This window comes from Somniosus microcephalus, unplaced genomic scaffold (assembly GCF_052327205.1).
Source record: "Somniosus microcephalus isolate GS21.2 unplaced genomic scaffold, FLI_Smic_1.0 unresolved_chr3, whole genome shotgun sequence".
NCBI lineage: Eukaryota > Metazoa > Chordata > Chondrichthyes > Squaliformes > Somniosidae > Somniosus > Somniosus microcephalus.
In genome coordinates this window covers 50,320,730-50,342,876 of record NW_028225181.1, presented here as the reverse complement: position 1 = coordinate 50,342,876, position 22,147 = coordinate 50,320,730, and the positions used below count along the sequence as shown (strand labels likewise).

Below are 22,147 nucleotides of genomic sequence, written 5' to 3'. Positions count from 1 at the left end.
AGTTCTATTGCTAGTTATATTCTAACTTGCACTGTTCCTTTTCCACTCACCCCAGGACACTGTTATTATCGATTGTACAAAGAGTTCTCTGCTGACGTTCTTGGCTGTTTCAAAACGTGTCGCAAACCTTGCCAGTGAGTAGTGTGTTCATCCTCAGTCTCACGCTGGCCCTTCTCTCCCTTCCAAACTCCCCTTTCATTATTCCAAAACACTTTATAATGCAGGAGAGCAGGAATGTGTCGCCTAAGCACAAGATGCGTAAAGGTTGAGGGAGACTTAGCGATGGAGCTTTGTGCTTGCATTCAGCACTGTCGGAGGGGCAGGACTGAGGGAGCGCCGCACTGTCGGAGGGGCAGGGCTGAGGGAGCGCCGAACTGTCGGAGGGGCAGTACTGAGGAAGCGCTGCATTGTCGAGGGGCAGTACTGAGGGAGTGCCGCACTTTCGGAGGAGCAGTACTGAGGGAGTGCTGCACCATCGGAGGGGCAGTACTGAGGGAGCGCTGCACTGTCGGAGGGGCAGTACTGAGGGAGCGCTGCACTGTCGGAGGGGCAGTACTGAGGGAGTGCTGCACTGTCGGAGGGGCAGTACTGAGGGAGTGCTGCACTGTCGGAGGGGCAGTACTGAGGGAGTGCTGCACTGTCGGAGGGGCAGTACTGAGGGAGTGCTGCACTGCCGGAGGGGCAGTACTGAGGGAGTGCTGCACTGTCGGAGGGGCAGTACTGAGGGAGCGCTGCACTGTCGGAGGGGCAGTACTGAGGGAGTGCTGCACTGTTGGAGGGGCAGTACTGAGGAAGCGCTGCATTGTCGAGGGGCAGTACTGAGGGAGTGCCGCACTTTCGGAGGAGCAGTACTGAGGGAGTGCTGCACTGTCGGAGGGGCAGTACTGAGGGAGTGCTGCACTGTCGGAGGGGCAGTACTGAGGGAGTGCTGCACTGTCGGAGGGGCAGTACTGAGGGAGCGCTGCACTGTCGGAGGGGCAGTACTGAGGGAGTGCTGCACTGTCGGAGGGGCAGTACTGAGGAAGCGCTGCATTGTCGAGGGGCAGTACTGAGGGAGTGCCGCACTTTCGGAGGAGCAGTACTGAGGGAGTGCTGCACTGTCGGAGGGGCAGTACTGAGGGAGTGCTGCACTATCGGAGGGGCAGTACTGAGGGAGCGCTGCACTGTCGGAGGGGCAGTACTGAGGAAGCGCTGCATTGTCGAGGGGCAGTACTGAGGGAGTGCCGCACTTTCGGAGGAGCAGTACTGAGGGAGTGCTGCACTATCGGAGGGGCAGTACTGAGGGAGCGCTGCACTGTCGGAGGGGCAGTACTGAGGGAGTGCTGCACTGTCGGAGGGGCAGTACTGAGGGAGTGCTGCACTGTCGGAGGGGCAGTACTGAGGGAGTGCTGCACTGTCGGAGGGGCAGTACTGAGGGAGTGCTGCACTGCCGGAGGGGCAGTACTGAGGGAGTGCTGCACTGTCGGAGGGGCAGTACTGAGGGAGCGCTGCACTGTCGGAGGGGCAGTACTGAGGGAGTGCTGCACTGTCGGAGGGGCAGTACTGAGGGAGCGCTGCACTGTCGGAGGGGCAGTACTGAGGGAGTGCCGCACTGTCGGAGGGGCAGTACTGAGGGAGCGCTGCATTGTCGAGGGGCAGTACTGAGGGAGTGCCGCACTTTCGGAGGAGCAGTACTGAGGGAGTGCTGCACTGTCGGAGGGGCAGTACTGAGGGAGTGCTGCACTGTCGGAGGGGCAGTACTGAGGGAGCGCTGCACTGTCGGAGGGGCAGTACTGAGGGAGTGCTGCACTGTCGGAGGGGCAGTACTGAGGGAGCGCTGCACTGTCGGAGGGGCAGTACTGAGGAAGCGCTGCATTGTCGAGGGGCAGTACTGAGGGAGCGCTGCACTGTCGGAGGGGCAGTATTGAGGGAGTGCCGCACTATCGGAGGGGCAGTACTGAGGGAGCGCTGCACTGTCGGAGGGGCTGTACTGAGGAAGCGCCGCACTGTCGAAGGGGCAGTACTGAGGGAACGCTGCACTGTGGGAGGGGCAGTACAATCAGTATAAAACCCATTTAATAGGCGATGGATCACTAAATTATTGACGATTCTCTTCCCAGGCAAACAGAATACCAGATGATAGCAGGATACGCAAACTGGCCTTCCAAGAATTCGGGGGTATGTTTATAAAAATAAGACTCGTCCGTACCTAAAAGAAGCACAGCCTGTCCCACTCTCAGATACCAGCTCCTCCATCACCCACACACACAGCCTGTCCCACTCTCAGATACCAGCTCCTCCATCACCCACACACAGCCTGTCCCACTCTCAGATACCAGCCCCTCCATCACCCACACACAGCCTGTCCCACTCTCAGATACCAGCTCCTCCATCACCCACACACACAGCCTGTCCCACTCTCAGATACCAGCCCCTCCATCACCCACACACAGCCTGTCCCACTCTCAGATACCAGCTCCTCCATCACCCACACACAGCCTGTCCCACTCTCAGATACCAGCTCCTCCATCACCCACACACAGCCTGTCCCACTCTCAGATACCAGCTCCTCCATCACCCACACACAGCCTGTCCCACTCTCAGATACCAGCTCCTCCATCACCCACACACAGCCTGTCCCACTCTCAGATACCAGCTCCTCCATCACCCACACACAGCCTGTCCCACTCTCAGATACCAGCTCCTCCATCACCCACACACAGCCTGTCCCACTCTCAGATACCAGCTCCTCCATCACCCACACACAGCCTGTCCCACTCTCAGATACCAGCTCCTCCATCACCCACACACAGCCTGTCCCACTCTCAGATACCAGCTCCTCCATCACCCACACACAGCCTGTCCCACTCTCAGATACCAGCTCCTCCATCACCCACACACAGCCTGTCCCACTCTCAGATACCAGCTCCTCCATCACCCACACACAGCCTGTCCCACTCTCAGATACCAGCTCCTCCATCACCCACACACAGCCTGTCCCACTCTCAGATACCAGCTCCTCCATCACCCACACACAGCCTGTCCCACTCTCAGATACCAGCTCCTCCATCACCCACACACAGCCTGTCCCACTCTCAGATACCAGCTCCTCCATCACCCACACACAGCCTGTCCCACTCTCAGATACCAGCTCCTCCATCACCCACACACAGCCTGTCCCACTCTCAGATACCAGCTCCTCCATCACCCACACACAGCCTGTCCCACTCTCAGATACCAGCTCCTCCATCACCCACACACAGCCTGTCCCACTCTCAGATACCAGCTCCTCCATCACCCACACACAGCCTGTCCCACTCTCAGATACCAGCTCCTCCATCACCCACACACAGCCTGTCCCACTCTCAGATACCAGCTCCTCCATCACCCACACACAGCCTGTCCCACTCCCAGATACCAGCTCCTCCATCACCCACACACAGCCTGTCCCACTCTCAGATACCAGCTCCTCCATCACCCACACACAGCCTGTCCCACTCTCAGATACCAGCTCCTCCATCACCCACACACAGACTGTCCCACTCTCAGATACCAGCTCCTCCATCACCCACACACACAGCCTGTCCCACTCTCAGATACCAGCTCCTCCATCACCCACACACAGCCTGTCCCACTCTCAGATACCAGCTCCTCCATCACCCACACACAGCCTGTCCCACTCTCAGATACCAGCTCCTCCATCACCCACACAGCCTGTCCCACTCTCAGATACCAGCTCCTCCATCACCCACACACAGCCCGTCCCACTCTCAGATACCAGCTCCTCCATCACCCACACACAGCCTGTCCCACTCTCAGATACCAGCTCCTCCATCACCCACACACAGCCCGTCCCACTCTCAGATACCAGCTCCTCCATCACCCACACACAGCCTGTCCCACTCTCAGATACCAGCTCCTCCATCACCCACACACACAGCCTGTCCCACTCTCAGATACCAGCTCCTCCATCACCCACACACAGCCCGTCCCACTCTCAGATACCAGCTCCTCCATCACCCACACACAGCCTGTCCCACTCTCAGATACCAGCTCCTCCATCACCCACACACAGCCTGTCCCACTCTCAGATACCAGCTCCTCCATCACCCACACACACAGCCTGTCCCACTCTCAGATACCAGCTCCTCCATCACCCACACACAGCCCGTCCCACTCTCAGATACCAGCTCCTCCATCACCCACACACAGCCTGTCCCACTCTCAGATACCAGCTCCTCCATCACCCACACACACAGCCTGTCCCACTCTCAGATACCAGCTCCTCCATCACCCACACACAGCCTGTCCCACTCTCAGATACCAGCTCCTCCATCACCCACACACACAGCCTGTCCCACTCTCAGATACCAGCTCCTCCATCACCCACACACACAGCCTGTCCCACTCTCAGATACCAGCTCCTCCATCACCCACACACACAGCCCGTCCCACTCTCAGATACCAGCTCCTCCATCACCCACACAGCCTGTCCCACTCTCAGATACCAGCTCCTCCATCACCCACACACAGCCTGTCCCACTCTCAGATACCAGCTCCTCCATCACCCACACACAGCCTGTCCCACTCTCAGATACCAGCTCCTCCATCACCCACACACAGCCTGTCCCACTCTCAGATACCAGCTCCTCCATCACCCACACACAGCCTGTCCCACTCTCAGATACCAGCTCCTCCATCACCCACACACAGCCTGTCCCACTCTCAGATACCAGCTCCTCCATCACCCTCACACAGCCTGTCCCACTCTCAGATACCAGCTCCTCCATCACCCACACACAGCCTGTCCCACTCTCAGATACCAGCTGTAACTATATCTCCTGATTAAAATGATTTTTCCATGTTTTTCACTGACAGAGCTGGATTTATCCCGTAATATTCGAGGAAAACCAGTTCATCACCTCAAACAGGTGAGAAACCGGAATAGTCAGTGCGAGTCTCTGTCTCTCTCTCTCTCTGTCCCTCTCTCTCTATCTCTCTGTCTCTCTCTCTGTCTCTCTCTCTCTGTCCCTCTCACTCTCTCTGTCTCTCTCTCTCTATCTCTCTGTCTCTCTCTCTCTATCTCTCTTTCTCCCTCTCTCTCTCTCTCTCTCTCTCTCTCTGTCTCACTATCTCTCAATTCAATTCAATTCAATTCAATTCAAATCGCTTTATTAGCATGACAAGGTACATCTTATGTTGCCAAAGCATCGAAAAAATTTATGGTTGAACACATAAACGCAGATCTATCCATGCAGTGTATAAACAGATATATCCCTGAGTGTATAAACATACATTCATATAATTTGTATATACTCTATTCTTAGGTTTACTGGTTGTCCCTCTGTTTATGGCAAGCTGTAACATAGTGTGCCGCTAAGGTTACACAATTTCTCTCTTCCCCTAATAGGTATGGGAGTTTTTGGTCGTCCTTCAAATTTTCGAATTCAGGGCATATTTTCGTGAATTTTGGGTAGAAATTCTCCCTTATGCCCTGATAGTTTCCACAAGCTGTGAGGAAGTGCATCTCTGTCTCCACCACTCCCTGACTGCAGTGAGAGCATATCCTGTCCTCTCTTGTCAGCCAGGTCTGTCTGTGTCTGCCTTTTTCGATAGCCAGGCTATGCTCACTAAGTCTGTACATAGTCAAGGTTTTTCTCAATTTGCTATCTTTTACCGTGGTCAGGTATTCAGCCATGTTGTATTGTCTGTTTAGGGCCAAGTAGCAATTGAGTTTGTTTTGGGTTTTTGTTGTTTCTGCCCAATATGACAGATATTTTTCCTTTTGCTTCGTGACAATTGTGTTGGGTCGAATTCTTTGTGTTACGCTGTCACTGTCCTGGGGCTGGTTATTGTTAGTAGTGTTAGTATTTACTTCACTGAGTCCCAGGACTAGTTGACTGAGGGTATTCTTCTTTATGATCCTCTCTTGGCATTTCAGGGGTTCGTAATGATAGCAGTGGGGGTTGCTCATTTTTAGGTGTTTCCAAAATTTGGTGGCTCTTTTTTGGATAGTAATTAATAGTGGATATTGGCCGAGTTCTGCCCTGCATGCATTGTTTGCGGTTTTCCTTTGAATCCGGAGGATACTTTCACAGAATTCTGCATTTAGGATCTCAATTGGATGTTTGTCCCATTTTGCAAATTCTTGTTGTGTTAGCGGTCCCCACACCTCACTGCCATAGAGTGCAATTGGTTCAATTACTGATTTAAAAATTTTGAGCCAAATGCCAATTGGGATTTCTATTTGGATTGATTTTTTAATGGCATAGAAAGCCCTTCTTGCTTTCTCTTTCAGTTCATTCACAGCCAGATGAAAATTTCCCATAGAACTGATTTTTAAGCCCAAGTATGTGTAGTTAGTGGTTTGTTCAATTTTAGTTGTTCCTAGTGTGAAATTTATTCTGGGTCCCTGATGTCTGGATCTTTGCTGGAACACAAGAACTTTGGTTTTTTGGGGGTTTATTGTCAGGGCCCAGGTCTGGCAGAACGACTCCAGCAGATCCAGGTTCTGCTGTAGACCCTCCTTAGTTGGTGACAGCAGAACCAGGTCATCTGCATAGAGGAGGAATTTAACCTTGGATTCATATAGGGTGAGGCCGGTGTAGTGTATGTGCCTTTAAGAGCCCCAGGTGTACTGTAATGCCGGTAATGGCCACTCGGGCTATATAAGCCTGTATATTGTGTTGTATCAGTTAGTTCCCCTCCAGACTTTGTTTAGTAAACACCTGTGAAACCAACTCCTGTCTTCAGTGTCTCTATCAACACATGGACACACAACAGTGGCGACGAATTGGAAACGGACTTACCTGCAATTCGGCAGCACCTCAAGGACATCGATTCCTCTGGCGTCCAAAGTTGAAGAAAAATCAAGAAAAAGACAAAGCTGTGGTTTCACCAGCTAGCCAAGCTGGTGGCAGGTACTGCAATAATCCTTCCTGGGCGTCGGGCTGGGGCTCCAGCGGCTGGCTCTGCAGCTACGCCAAGCAGCGAAAGCAGAGGCAAGCAGTAACAGACGGGGAGGGAGCACTCGGGAGACGGCCGGCGCTGCAAGCAGGTCGGCGTTCAGACCTAGAGAGAGAGTCCGGCGGGAACGAGTCTCCAACTGTAAATAAATAAATAAAAAGAACGGAAACCGCGGGAAACAGCGTTGGCATCGGCAGCAGCGGCGGGGAAGCACCATATCTTTTCTGCAGAAAAGAAAGAGAAGCGCGGGAAGCGCCATTTTTTTTCTAGGATGCCTAAGTCTGGCAATATTGATGCTTTTGATAACGAGATAGAGGATTGGACCACATATGTGGAAAGAGTGGAGGTATATTGCACCGCAAATGGAATAGAAGATGAAAAAAAAGCTTCAGTACTGCTAAATCTAATGGGCGCAAAGACATACGGGCTGTTACGAAATTTAATCACTCCAGCCAAACCAAAGGACAAGAATTTTAAAGAAATTGTTGATACCCTACAGGAGCACTTAAACCCAACACCGCTGCTGATAGCGGAACGATTCAAATTCTTCAAGAGAAATCAACACAAGAATGAAAGTAACGCTGATTACCTCACCGAATTAAGAAAGCTATCAAAACACTGCCAATTCGGGGCAGGACTAGCAGATTATCTTCGAGACAAATTCGTCTGCGGTCTCCTAAGTGAAGGAACACAGAAAAGGCTGCTTTCTGAAAAAGATTTAACACTGGACAAGGCTTTCAGTATGGCTGTATCATACGAAGCGGCCACAAGAGGAGCTGCAGAGATACAACAAAAGACACAGGACTTCGGCACCCATGAAATGACACGGGGTTTCGAGAGATGTTATCGCTGCGGCAGACCCACCCATGACCAGAGGGACTGCTGGTTCAAGGACAAAGCATGCAGGCAATGCGGAAAGATTGGACACATTGCACGGGTATGCCGATCTGGACAAAAAAAATCCACGGACAGGAAAAAAAAAATCAATAAAGAAAAGTACAGAAAGGTACAAATGATGACGGACAGTAGCTCCGAAGACCAGAAGAGTGATAGCGACTCCGAAAACAAGAGACTAAGCTGTCTCAAATTACATAATGTAATTGCCAAAGATGATTACCAGACCATTTGGGTTACCCTCACGATAGCAGGGTCCCCAGTTAAAATGGAGCTAGATACAGGATCAGCTCTGACCGTCATAAATCGACGGGAATACGAGCGGCTATTTCCGCATATACCTTTAAAAGACACATCCATTATCTTGAAAACATATACGGGGCAGATAGTATACCCCAAAGGAAAAATAAAGGTGCCTGTTGTATACAACGGCAAGGAAATACAAAAGTTGTATTTATACATCCTACAAGATGGTGGTCCACCGCTGTTGGGACGTGAATGGATCAGGAAAATACATTTAGACTGGCACTCCATTCAGGCACTGACGGTGACCAGTAAGAAAAAAAACGATGATGACGTCATACCTGAACGATTAAAAGACATCTTGGCCAACGCCAAAGAAGTGTTTCAAGAGAAACTAGGAACCTTGAAAGGCATCTCCGCCTCAATAAAAGTGGAAGATGCAGCAATTCCCAAGTTTTTTAAGGCAAGACCGGTGCCATACGCAATTCGTCCAGCAGTCGAGGCAGAGCTGGAGAATTTGGAAAAAGCAGGCGTATTATCCAAAATAGATTGGAGCGAGTGGGCAACACCCATCGTCCCAGTCATGAAGAAAGCATTGAATAATGATAAATCTGAAGAACAGAGAAAAATTCGCATCTGTGGAGACTTCAAGGTGACTGTAAACCCGATCCTTCACACGGTACAGTATCCTCTTCCGAGGATAGAAGATATTTTCGCCTCACTATCCGGAGGGAAACGTTTCACCAAAATTGACTTGGCACAGGCATATCTACAGATGGAGGTTGAAGAGGCCTCTAAAAAATATCTCACGATAAATACACACAAAGGTCTGTGCCAGTACAATCGACTGGTTTTCGGAGTAGCATCCGCTCCAGCTATCTGGCAAAGAGCTATGGAGCAAGTCCTCCAAGGGATTCCGGGGACTCAATGCTACCTAGACGACATCCTTGTAACAGGAGAAAACGACAACGAGCACCTTGCCAATTTGGAGCAGGTGCTCACTAGGCTAAGAGAACGGGGTCTACGAGCAAATCGCCCCAAGTGTGAATTTTTCCAAAATCAAATATCATATTGTGGCCACATAATTAATAAAGAAGGGTTGCATAAGTCACCTGAAAAAATTGAAGCGGTCATAAAAGCTCCAGCACCTGAAAATGTTTCACAATTAAGATCGTTCCTGGGATTAATAAATTACTATCATAAATTTTTACCGAACTTATCAACTCTTCCACACCCCCTTAATGAACTGCTACAAACAGGAGTAATTTGGAAATGGAGCAAAGACTGTAAACGTGCCTTCCATAAATGCAAAGACTTAATCACGTCCGAAGAAGTTTTGGCTCATTACAACCCATCACTGCCAATCAGACTGGCGTGCGATGCATCCCCTTACGGCGTAGGAGCAGTATTATCGCATAAATTCCCTGATGGCTCGGAACGGCCGATAGCTTTTGCGTCACGCTCATTGAACTCAGCTGAGCGTAACTATGTCCAAATCGACAGGGAAGCACTCAGCTTGGTATGGGGAGTGAAGAAATTCAACCATTACCTACACAGACAAAAATTTACCTTGTTGACTGACCATCAACCCCTCATCTCCATATTCAACCCTAAAAAGGGGGTTCCCATTATGACAGCGCAAAGGCTACAGAGGTGGTCCCTTTTTCTAGGGGCACACCAATACAACATAGAATACAAAGGATCAAAACAGCATGGGAATGCTGACGGGTTATCGCGCCTACCGTTGCCAACGGTAGAAGAAGCACCTACCGTAGACCCAGTGGAGATTTTCCACTCTACCATAGTCGAATGTCTACCAGTAACAAATTCAGCCATTGAAAGGGAAACTAGAAATGACCCGACTCTCTCACGAGTCTACGATTTAACAGTGAAGGGATGGCCAGCACATGGCGAACGACTGTTGCCAGCATTCTCGCAAAGAAGAGAACAACTGTCAGTGTGCCGAGGAACCTTGATGTGTGGATCCAGAGTGGTGATTCCACCCAAACTCCAGGATAAAGTTCTAAAGGAGCTTCACGAGGGGCATCTGGGTGGAGTGAAAATGAAGGACCTAGCCAGGGCGTTTGTATGGTGGCCAGGTATCGATGGAGACATCGAAGAAATGACCAAGAGCTGCCTAGGATGCCAGAAGGTCCAAAACGCTCCACCACAAGCCCCTCTACATCCATGGGAGTGGCCCTCATCTCCCTGGCAAAGGGTACACATCGACTTTGCTGGTCCATTTATGGACTCAATGTTCTTAATCGCGGTTGATGCACACTCCAAGTGGCCGGAGGTAATAAAGATGTCCTCCACCACCACGGAAAAAACCATCACAGTATTAAGGACCATATTTGCCAGGAATGGGCTGCCGGAACAGATCTGTTCTGATAATGGACCGCAATTTGTGTCCGAAGAATTCAGGAAGTTCTTAAAAAAACAATGGGGTTAAGCACTACACGTCCGCCCCATACCATCCCGCCACCAATGGATTGGCTGAAAGGTTTGTCCAGACCTTCAAGAAGGCCATAAAGGCCATGGGTAATGAAGACATAAAACTTCAGCACAAGATGGATAACTTCTTGTTCGCATACAGGAATGCAACACATATGGTTACAAACCAAACTCCCGCCATGATGTTCTTCAATAGAAGCCTAAAATGCTGGCTGGATTTGATCAAGCCAAACATCAGAAGGGACGTGGAGAACCGGCAATTTCAAGGCATGAATGAAAGGCCAACTAGAACCTTCCAGATAGGTCAACAAGTTGTGGCCCGGGACTACCGTACCGAGAAATGGCAGCCTGGAACTATCTGCACACGACTAGGACCGCTGATGTATACCGTGGACATCGGAGAAAGCATAATAAGGTGCCATGCTGACCAAATCATAGAGTCATCCGAAAAGGGACAACCTACACCACAACTCTATACGCCTAATGATGAAGTAGAGATACCCATATCTACCTCCGATCCGGTGACACTGGAACCCGATGAACCCGACACTGGCATTCAAGCCGAATCAGCCTTGCCAAAAGAACCTACTACACCACCAGAAACTACTACACCACCGAGGCGTTATCCGGACCGAGTCAGGAAGCCTCCAGAGAGACTGACTTATAATTAATTAACTGCAGCAATGTGTAAATTATTTTTCTTGTAACATGTAATTAATGATTACTCAAAATATTATGTACTGGTTGGCTAAAAGGGGAGGAATTGTAGTGTATGTGCCTTTAAGAGCCCCAGGTGTACTGTAATGCCGGTAATGGCCACTCGGGCTATATAAGCCTGTATATTGTGTTGTATCAGTTAGTTCCCCTCCAGACTTTGTTTAGTAAACACCTGTGAAATCAACTCCTGTCTTCAGTGTCTCTATCAACACACGGACACAACAGCCGGGTGCTGTAGATTGTTCAAGTAGTTTTGCCAATTCATTTATGCAAATATTAAAGAGTGTCGGTGAGATGGGCGAGCCCTGCATCACACCACGCCCCTGTGGGAAGTATTTTGATTGTTTGTCTCCAATTTTAACTGCACATTTATTGTTTGTGTACATTGATTTAATTACATCATATGTTTTTCCCCCTTCACCACTTTCAATAAGTTTCAAGAATAGACCATCGTGCCAAATGGAATCGAAAGCCTTCTGGAAATCTATAAAGCAGGCAAAAATTTTGCTTTTGTTTTGATGAACATGTTTGTCAATTAGGGTGTGTAGGGTGATGATATGATCCGATGTTCTATAGTTTGGTCGGAATCCAATTTGGCTTTTACTCAAGACATTGTGCTCCTCAAGGAAGTTTAAGTCTTTTGTTTATGATACTACAGAATACCTTCCCCAGGTTAATGTTTACACAGATGCCTCGATAGTTATTTGGGTCAACTTTGTCGCCACTTTTGTATATGGGCGTTATGAGTCCTTTGTTCCAGATATCAGGGAAGTAACCGACACTCAGAACCAAGTTGAAGAGTTTTAGGATAGCCAATTTCATTTTATCGTCCATGTGTTTAATCATTTCGCTTAGGATGCCATCTCTCTCTCTCTCTCTCTCTCTCCATCTCTCGTTCTCCTCCCTTGCCGTGTTAAATCATTTCGTTATGTTCTCTCTCTCCGCAGGAAAGAAATCGCAAAGTTAAACCTGTTTTTCCGGGAGCTGAACTACAAGACTATGAGCGAGTCCCCCGCCGTACCTGTGAGAGGCTTGTCAATGATTGCCGTGATTTCCCGCTTCCGGTTTCTGTTATCTCAGCTTGGTGGGGGAGTACCAGCTGGATTATGGAGGGCAGCCTCGGGAGCTGGGCTGCAATGTCCGCACCCCTTGGGATCTCATTGAAACTTATAAAATTCTATCAGGACTAGACAGACTAGATGCAGGAAGGATGTTCCCGATGGCGAGGGAGTCCAGAACCAGGGGTCACAGTCTAAGGATAAGGGGTAAGCCATTTAGGACTGAGATGAGGAGGAATTTCTTCACCCAGAGAGTGGTGAACCTGTGGAATTCTCTACCACAGAAGACAGTGGAGGCCAATTCATTAAATATATTCAAGAAGGAGTTAGATATATTTCTTAAGGCTAAAGGGATCAAGGGATATGGGGAGAAGGCAGGGACAGGGTACTGAATTTGGATGATCAGCCATGATCTCATTAAATGGCGGAGCAGGCTCGAGGGGCCGAATGGCCTACTCCTGCTCCTATCTTCTGTGTTTTTATGAGTGAAGAAATTTCTCCTCATCTCAGTCCTAAATGACAGACCCCCTATCCTGAGACTGTGACCCCTGGTTCTAGACTCCCCAGCCAGGGGGAAACATCCTCCCGGCATCTACCCTGTCAAACCCTGTCAGAATTTTGTATGTTTCAATGAGATCACCTCTCATTCTTCTAAACTCTAGAGAATATAGGCCTGGTCTACTCAATCTGTCCTCATAGGACAATCCCCCCATCCCAGGAACCAGTCTGGTGAACCTTTGTTGCACTCCCTCTATGGCAAGTATAGGTAAGGAGACCAAAACTGTACAAGGACACCCAGGTCCCTCTGAACACCAACATTTCCCAATCTCTCACTGTTTAAAAAATACTCTGCTTTTCTATTCTTCCTACCAAAGTGGATCGGTGAATAGCCCAGCCCCCTCGCTTGCCGGTTTAGTGCCCCATCACTTTCCGCAGGGAGAGACCGCATTGTCAGGGGGTGGGGAGATGGGGAGGTGGGGGGGGGGGCATCATCGTGGGGAAGATCGGAATCTCGATATCAACATAGGAAGAGGAGCAGGCCATTCAGCCCCTCGAGCCTGTTCCGCCATTCAATGAGATCATGATTGATCTGCGATCTAACTCCACATACCCGCCTTTGGCCCATATCCCTTAATACCTTTGGGTAACAAAAATCTATCAATCTCAGATTTAAAAGTAACAATCGATCTCGCACCATTTGCTGTTTGCGGAAGAGGGTTCCAAACTTCTACTACCCTTTGTGTGTAGAAGTGTTTCCAAACTTCGCTCCTGAAAGGTCTGGCTCTAATTTTTAGACTCTGCTCCCAGTCCGAGAATCCCCAACCAGCGGAAATGGTTTCCCTCTAACCCTATCTGTTCCCCTTAATATCTTAATTCCAGGGAATACAACCCTAGTTTGTGTAATCTCTCCTTGGAGTCCAGGACATCGCTGCAGGAGTTCCTCAGGGCAGTGTCCTCGGCCCAACCATCTTCAGCTGCTTCATCAATGACCTTCCCTCCATCATAAGGTCAGAAATGGGGATGTTCGCTGATGACTGCGCAGTGTTCAGCGCCATTCACAACTCCTCAGATAATGAAGCAGTCCGTGCCCGCATGCAACAAGACCTGGACGACGTTCAGGCTTGGGCTGATAAGTGGCAGGTAACATTCGCACCACAGAAGTGCCAGGCAATGACTATCTCCAACAAACAAGAGTCTAACCACCTCCCCTTGACATTCAACAGCATTACCATCACCCAATCCCCCATCAACAACATCCTGGCGGTCACCATTGACCAGAAACTTAACTGGACCAGCCACATAAATACAGGTCAGAGGCTGGGTATTCTGCGGCGAGTGTCTCACCTCCTGACTCCCCAAAGCCTTTCCACCATCTACAAGGCACAAGTCAGGAGTGTGATGGAATACTCTCCACTTGCCTGGATGAGTGCAACACTCAAGAAGCTCGACACCATCCAGGACAAAGCAGCCCACTTGATAGGCACCCCATCCACCACCTTAAACATTCACTCCCTCCACCACCGGCGCACCGTGGCTGCAGTGTGTACCATCTACAAGATGCACTGCAGCGTCTCGCCAAGGCTTCTTCGGCAGCACCTCCCAAACCCGCGAACTCTTCCACCTAGAAGGACAAGGGCAGCAGGCGCATGGCAACACCACCACCTCCAAGTTCCCCTCCAAGTCACACACCGTCCTGACTTGGAAATATATCGCTGATCCTTCATCATCACTGGGTCAAAACCCTGGAACTCCCTCCCTAACAGCACTGTGGGAGCACCTTCACCACACGGACTGCAGCGGTTCAAGAAGGCGGCTCACCACCACCTTCTCAAGGGGCAACTAGAGATGGGCGATAAATGCTGGGCTTGCTGTGTCTTTCTAAATGAAACATAGAAGATAGGAGCAGAAGTAGGCCATTCGGCCCCTCGAGCCTGCTCCGCCATTTAATGATCATCCAAAATCAGTACCCTGTCCCTGCTTTCTCCCCATATCCCTTGACCCCTTTAGCCTTAAGAAATATATCTAACTCCTTCTTGAATATATTTAATGAATTGGCCTCAACTGCCTTCTGTGGTAGAGAATTCCACAGGTTCACCACTCTCTGGGTGAAGAAATTCCTCCTCATCTCTGTCCTAAATGGCTTACCCCTTATCCTTAGACTGTGACCTGTGGTTCTGGACTCCCCCGCCATCGGGAACATCCTTCCTGCATCTAGTCTGTCTAGTCCTGTTAGAATTTTATAAGTTTCAATGAGATCCCCTCTCATTCTTCTAAACTCTAGCGAATATAAGCCTAATCGACCCAATCTCTCTTCATACGTCATTCCTGCCATCCCAGGTATCAGTCTGGTGAATCTTCGCTGCACTCCCTCCATGGCAAGAACATCCTTCCTCAGATAAGGTGACCAAAACTGCACACAATACTCAAGGTGTGGTCTCACCAAGGCCCTGTACTACTGCAGCAAGGCATCCCTGCTCCTGCACTCGAAACAGCGTCATTCAGACACAGGGCCACATAAGGAGATATTAGGGACATAGAAACAGAAAAATAGGAGCAGGAGTAGGCTATTCGGCCCTTCGAGCCTGCTCTGCCATTCAATATGATCATGGCTGAGCCTCTATCTCAATACCATATTCCCGCTCTCTCCCCATACCCCTTGATGCCTTTTGTGTCTAGAAATCTATCTATCTCCTTCTTCAATATATTCAGTGATTTGGCCTCCACAGCCTTCTGTGGTAGAGAATTCCACAGGTTCGCCACCCTCTGAGTGAAGAAATTTCTCCTCATCTCAGTCCTAAATGTCCTACCCTGTATCCTGAGACTCTGATCCTTGTTCTAGAACCCCCAGCCAGGGGGAACATCCTCCCTGCATCCAGTCTGTCGAGCCCTGTCAGAATTGTATATGTTTCCACGAAATCCCCTCTCATTCTTCTAAACTCTAGTGAATACAGGCCTAGTCGACCCAATCTCTCCTCATACGACAGTCCTGCCCATCCCAGGAATCAGTCTGGTGAACCTTCGCTGCACTCCCTCTATGGCAAGTATATCCTTTCTTTGGTAAGGAGACCAAAACTGCGCACAGTACTCCAGGTGTGGTCTCACCAAGGCCCTGTACAACGGTAGTAAGACATCCTTGCTCCTGTCCTCAAATCCTCTTGCAATGAAGGCCAACATACCATTTGCCTTCCTAACTGCTTGCTGCACCTGCATGTTTGCTTTCAGTGACTGGTGCACAAGGACACCCAGGTCCCTTTGTACATCAACGTTTCGCAGTCTATCACCATTTAAATAATACTCTGCCTTAGACAGGATTCCAGAATCTTGGTCAAAGAGGTGGGTTTTAAGGAGCATCTTAAAGGAGGAGAGGGAGAGTTGGAAAGGTTTAGGGAGGGAATTCCCGAGCTTAGGGCCCAGGCAGCTGAAGGCACGGCCGCCAATGGTGGAGCGATTGAAATCGGGGATGCGCAAGAGGCCAGAATTGGAGGAGCGCAGAGATCTCGGAGGGTTGCAGGGGCTGGAGGAGGTTCCAGAGATAGGGAGGGTTGTAGGGGCTGGAGGAGGTTACAGAGATAGGGAGGGTTGTAGGGGCTGGAGGAGGTTACAGAGATAGGGAGGGATGTAGGGGCTGGAGGAGGTTCCAGAGATAGCAAGGGTTGTAGGGGCTGGAAGAGGTTCCAGAGATAGGGAGGGTTGTAGGGGCTGGAGGAGGTTCCAGAGATAGGAGGGGTTGTAGGGGCTGGAGGAGGTTACAGAGATAGGGAGGGATGTAGGGGCTGGAGGAGGTTACAGAGATAGCAAGGGTTGTAGGGGCTGGAGGAGGTTCCAGAGATAGGGAGGGTTGTAGGGGCTGGAGGAGGTTACAGAGATAGGGAGGGTTGTAGGGGCTGGAGGAGGTTACAGAGATAGGGAGGGTTGTAGGGGCTGGAGGAGGTTCCAGAGATAGGGAGGGTTGTAGGGGCTGGAGGAGGTTACAGAGATAGGGAGGGTTGTAGGGGCTGGAGGAGGTTACAGCGATAGGGAGGGTTGTAGGGGCTGGAGGAGGTTCCAGAGATAGGAGGGGTTGTTGGGGCTGGAGGAGGTTACAGAGATAGGGAGGGATGTAGGGGCTGGAGGAGGTTACAGAGATAGCAAGGGTTGTAGGGGCTGGAGGAGGTTCCAGAGATAGGGAGGGTTGTAGGGGCTGGAGGAGGTTACAGAGATAGGGAGGGTTGTAGGGGCTGGAGGAGGTTACAGAGATAGGGAGGGTTGTAGGGGCTGGAGGAGGTTCCAGAGATAGGGAGGGTTGTAGGGGCTGGAGGAGGTTACAGAGATAGGGAGGGTTGTAGGGGCTGGAGGAGGTTACAGTGATAGGGAGGGTTGTAGGGGCTGGAGGAGGTTCCAGAGATAGCGAGGGTTGTTGGGGCTGGAGGAGGTTCCAGAGATAGGGAGGGTTGTAGGGGCTGGAGGAGGTTACAGAGATAGGGAGGGATGTAGGGGCTGGAGGAGGTTACAGAGATAGCAAGGGTTGTTGGGGCTGGAGGAGGTTCCAGAGATAGGGAGGGTTGTAGGGGCTGGAGGAGGTTACAGAGATAGGGAGGGGTGTAGGGGCTGGAGGAGGTTACAGCGATAGGGAGGGTTGTAGGGGCTGGAGGAAGTTACAGAGATAGGGAGGGATGTAGGGGCTGGAGGAGGTTACAGAGATAGCGAGGGTTGTAGGGGCTGGAGGAGGTTACAGAGATAGGGAGGGGTGTAGGGGCTGGAGGAGGTTAAAGAGATAGGGAGGTTTGCAGAGACTGGAGGAGGTTACAGAGATAGGGAGTGTTGTAGGGGCTGGAGGAGGTTCCAGAGATAGGGAGGGTTGTAGGGGCTGGAGGAGGTTCCAGAGATAGGGAGGGTTGTAGGGGCTGGAGGAGGTTCCAGAGATAGGGAGAGTTGTAGGGGCTGGAGGAGGTTACAGAGATAGGGAGGGTTGTAGTGGAGGAGGTTCCAGAGATAGGGAGAGTTGTAGGGGCTGGAGGAGGTTACAGAGATAGGGAGGGTTGTAGGGGCTGGAGGAGGTTCCAGAGATAGGGAGGGTTGTAGGTCAGCGAGCACAGGGGGTGATGGGTGAACGGGACTTGGTGCGAGTTAGGAAATGGGGCAGCAGGATTTTTAGATGAGTTGATGGTTACGGAGGGTCCAAGGTGGTTAGAGAGGGGGGGCGGAATTGGGGGTGGGAAGGAAATTGAAGGAGGGGGTCGGGGAAAACCAGTGAGAGGGGTAAAAATCTTGACCACCTTCTTTCTCTCTCCACAGATGGTCGTGATGCTCTCCAACCTGGGAAGCCAGTGGAGTTTATGGTTTGGATCCTCCGTCCTCTCAGTGGCTGAGATCTTCGAGGTGCTGCTGGACTTCGTGGCCCTGACCACCATCTTGGGCCTGGGCGCGGTCCGCTCCCGGCTCCTGACGCTGTCCCTCCTCCCCATCTCATTGGCCCGGGACAGCCCCGCCTCGCCCTGCCCCCCCTCGAGCCTCCCGCACCCCCACCGGGACCCCACTGTCCACCTGGGCTCCTTCGACGCTTTGGCGGACATCAGCCCGCCGCCCACGTACGAGTCACTGGAGGGGGCGGGGCCTGGGGTGGGGGGGAGGGGCTGCCCTGGGTGGGGGAGGGGACATGCGCCTGACTTCCCGACCCACGAGGAGCCGGGAACGGCCCTCTGATCAGGGACGCCAACTGGAGGTGAACCCCAAACTGTGGGACTCCTCACCCCCCAAACTGTGGGGACTCCTCACCCCCCAAACTGTGGGACTCCTCACCCCCCAAACTGTGCGACTCCTCACCCCACAAACTGTGGGGACTCCTCACCACCCAAACTGTGGGACTCCTCACCCCCCAAACTGTGGGACTCCTCACCCCCCAAACTGTGGGACTCCTCACCCCCCAAACTGTGGGGACTCCTCACCCCCCCAAACTGTGGGACTCCTCACCCCCCAAACTGTGGGACTCCTCACCCCCCCAAACTGTGGGGACTTCTCATCCCCCAAACTGTGGGACTCCTCACCCCACAAACTGTAGGGACTTCTCATCCCCCAAACTGTGGGACTCCTCACCCCCCCAAACTGTGGGGACTTCTCATCCCCCAAACTGTGGGACTCCTCACCCCCCAAACTGTGGGACTCCTCACCCCCCAAACTGTGGGACTCCTCACCCCCCAAACTGTGGGGACTCCTCACCCCCCAAACTGTGGGACTCCTCACCCCCCAAACTGTGGGACTCCTCACCCCCCCAAACTGTGGGGACTCCTCACCCCCCAAACTGTGGGACTCCTCACCCCCCAAACTGTGGGGACTCCTCACCCCCCAAACTGTGGGGACTCCTCACCCCCCAAACTGTGGGGACTCCTCACCCCCCAAACTGTGGGACTCCTCACCCCCCAAACTGTGGGACTCCTCACCCCCCAAACTGTGGGACTCCTCACCCCCCAAACTGTGGGGCTTCCTCACCCCCCAAACTGTGGGGACTCCTCACCCCCCAAACTGTGGGACTCCTCACCCCCCAAACTGTGGGGACTCCTCACCCAACAAACTGTGGGGCTTCCTCACCCCCCAAACTGTGGGGACTCCTCACCCCCCAAACTGTGGGACTCCTCACCCCCCAAACTGTGGGACTCCTCACCCCCCAAACTGTGGGGACTCCTCACCCCCCAAACTGTGGGGACTCCTCACCCCCCAAACTGTGGGGACTCCTCAACCCCCAAACTGTGAGACTCCTCACCCCCCAAACTGTGGGGACTCCTCACCCCCCAAACTGTGAGGACTCCTCAACCCCCAAACTGTGAGACTCCTCACCCCCCAAACTGTGGGGACTCCTCACCCCGCAAACTGTGGGACTCCTCACCCCCCAAACTGTGGGGACTCCTCACCCCCCAAACTGTAGGGACTCCTCACCCCCCAAACTGTGGGACTCCTCACCCACCCCAAACTGTGGGACTCCTCACCCCGCAAACTGTGGGACTCCTCACCCCCAAACTGTGGGGACTCCTCACCCCCCAAACTGTGGGACTCCTCACCCCACAAACTGTGGGACTCCTCACCCCGCAAACTGTGGGACTCCTCATCCCCTAAACTGTGGGGACTCCTCACCCCCCAAACTGTGGGGACTCCTCAACCCCCAAACTGTGAGACTCCTCACCCCCCAAACTGTGGGGACTCCTCACCCCCCAAACTGTGGGACTCCTCACCCCCCAAACTGTGGGGACTCCTCACCCCCCAAACTGTAGGGACTTCTCACCCCCCAAACTGTGGGGACTCCTCACCCCCCAAACTGTGGGACTCCTCACCCCCCAAACTGTGGGGACTCCTCAACCCCCAAACTGTGAGACTCCTCACCCCACAAACTGTGGGACTCCTCACCCCCCAAACTGTGGGACTTCTCACCACCCAAACTGTGGGGACTCCTCACCCCCCAAACTGTGGGGACTCCTCACCCCCCAAACTGTGGGACACCTCACCCCCCAAACTGTGGGACTCCTCACTCCCCAAACTGTGGGGACTCCTCACCCCCCAAACTGTGGGGACTCCTCACCCCCCAAACTGTGGGGACTCCTCACCCCCCAAACTGTGGGGACTCCTCACCCCCCAAACTGTGGGGACTCCTCACCCCCCAAACTGTGGGGACTCCTCACCCCCCCAAACTGTTGGGACTTCTCACCCCCCAAACTGTGGGGACTCCTCACCCCCCAAACTGTGGGGACTCCTCACCCCCCAAACTGTGGGGACTCCTCACCCCCCAAACTGTTGGGACTTCTTACCCCCCAAACTGTGGGGACTCCTCACCCCCCAAACTGTGGGGACTCCTCACCCCCCAAACTGTGGGACTCCTCACCCACCCCAAACTGTGGGACTCCTCACCCCGCAAACTGTGGGGACTCCTCACCCCCCAAACTGTGGGGACTCCTCACCCCCCCAAACTGTGGGGACTCCTCACCCCCCAAACTGTGGGACTCATCACCCCCCAAACTGTGGGGACTCCTCACCCCCCAAACTGTGGGGACTCCTCACCCCCAAACTGTGGGACTCCTCACCCCCAAACTGTGGGACTCGTCAGCCCCCCAAACTGTGGGGGGACTCCTCGCCCCCCAAACTGTGGGGACTCCTCACCCCCCAAACTGTGGGACTCCTCACCCCCCCAAACTGTGGGACTCCTCACCCCCCAAACTGTGGGGACTCCTCACCCCCCAAACTGTGGGACTCCTCACCCCCAAACTGTGGGATTCCTCACCCCTCAAACTGTGGGGACTCCTCACCCTCCAAACTGTGGGACTCCTCGCCCCCCAAACTGTGGGACTCCTCACCCCCCAAACTGTGGGACTCCTCACCCCCCAAACTGTGGGACTCCTCACCCCCCAAACTGTGGGGACTCCTCACCCCCCAAACTGTGGGACTCCTCACCCCCAAACTGTGGGATTCCTCACCCCTCAAACTGTGGGGACTCCTCACCCCCCAAACTGTGGGACTCCTCACCCCCCAAACTGTGGGGACTCCTCACCCCCCAAACTGTGGGACTCCTCACCCCCCAAACTGTGGGACTCCTCACCCCCGAAACTGTGGGACTCCTCACCCCCCCATACTGTGGGACTCCTCACCCCCCAAACTGTGGGACTCCTCACCCCCCCAACCTGTGGGACTCCTCACCCCCCAAACTGTGGGACTCCTCACCCCCCAAACTGTGGGACTCCTCACCCCCCAAACTGTGGGACTCCTCACCCCCCAAACTGTGGGACTCCTCACCCCTAAACTGTGGGACTCCTCACCCCCCAAACTGTGGGACTCCTCACCCCCCAAACTGTGGGACTCCTCACCCCCCAAACTGTGGGGACTCCTCACCCCCCAAACTGTGGGGACTCCTCACCCCCCAAACTGTGGGACTCCTCACCCCCCAAACTGTGGGACTCCTCACCCTCCCCAAACTGTGGGACTCCTCACCCCCGCAAACTGTGGGACTCTTCACCCCTCAAACTGTGAGACTCCTCACCCCCCAAACTGTGGGACTCCTCACCCCCCAAACTGTGGGACTCCTCACCCCCCAAACTGTGGGACTCCTCACCCCCCCAAACTGTGGGGACTCCTCACCCCCCAAACTGTGGGACTCCTCACCCCCCAAACTGTGGGACTCCTCACCCTCCCCAAACTGTGGGACTCCTCACCCCGCAAACTGTGGGACTCCTCACCCCCCAATCTGTGGGGACTCCTCACCCCCAAACTGTGGGACTCATCACCCCCCAAACTGTGGGGACTCCTCACCCCCCCAAACTGTGGGGTCTCCTCACCCCCCCAAACTGTGGGACTCCTCACCCCACAAACTGTGGGGATTC

At 52.7% G+C, this 22,147-nt stretch overlaps 1 protein-coding gene across 1 annotated transcript in view; it reads left to right on the top strand.

The window, feature by feature from the left end:
- The window catches only part of LOC147091426 (epithelial sodium channel subunit alpha-like), a 55,581-nt gene extending 37,087 nt beyond the window's left edge, over nucleotides 1-18,494 (top strand). Inside the window, exons 6-10 of the mRNA XM_085976595.1 lie at nucleotides 56-134; nucleotides 2,100-2,157; nucleotides 4,858-4,910; nucleotides 12,201-12,276; nucleotides 18,087-18,494. Coding sequence (XP_085832721.1) covers nucleotides 56-134; nucleotides 2,100-2,157; nucleotides 4,858-4,910; nucleotides 12,201-12,276; nucleotides 18,087-18,494 — 674 coding nt within the window. The remainder of the gene's footprint in view (nucleotides 1-55; nucleotides 135-2,099; nucleotides 2,158-4,857; nucleotides 4,911-12,200; nucleotides 12,277-18,086) is intronic.
- The last annotated feature ends 3,653 nt before the right edge of the window (nucleotides 18,495-22,147 follow it).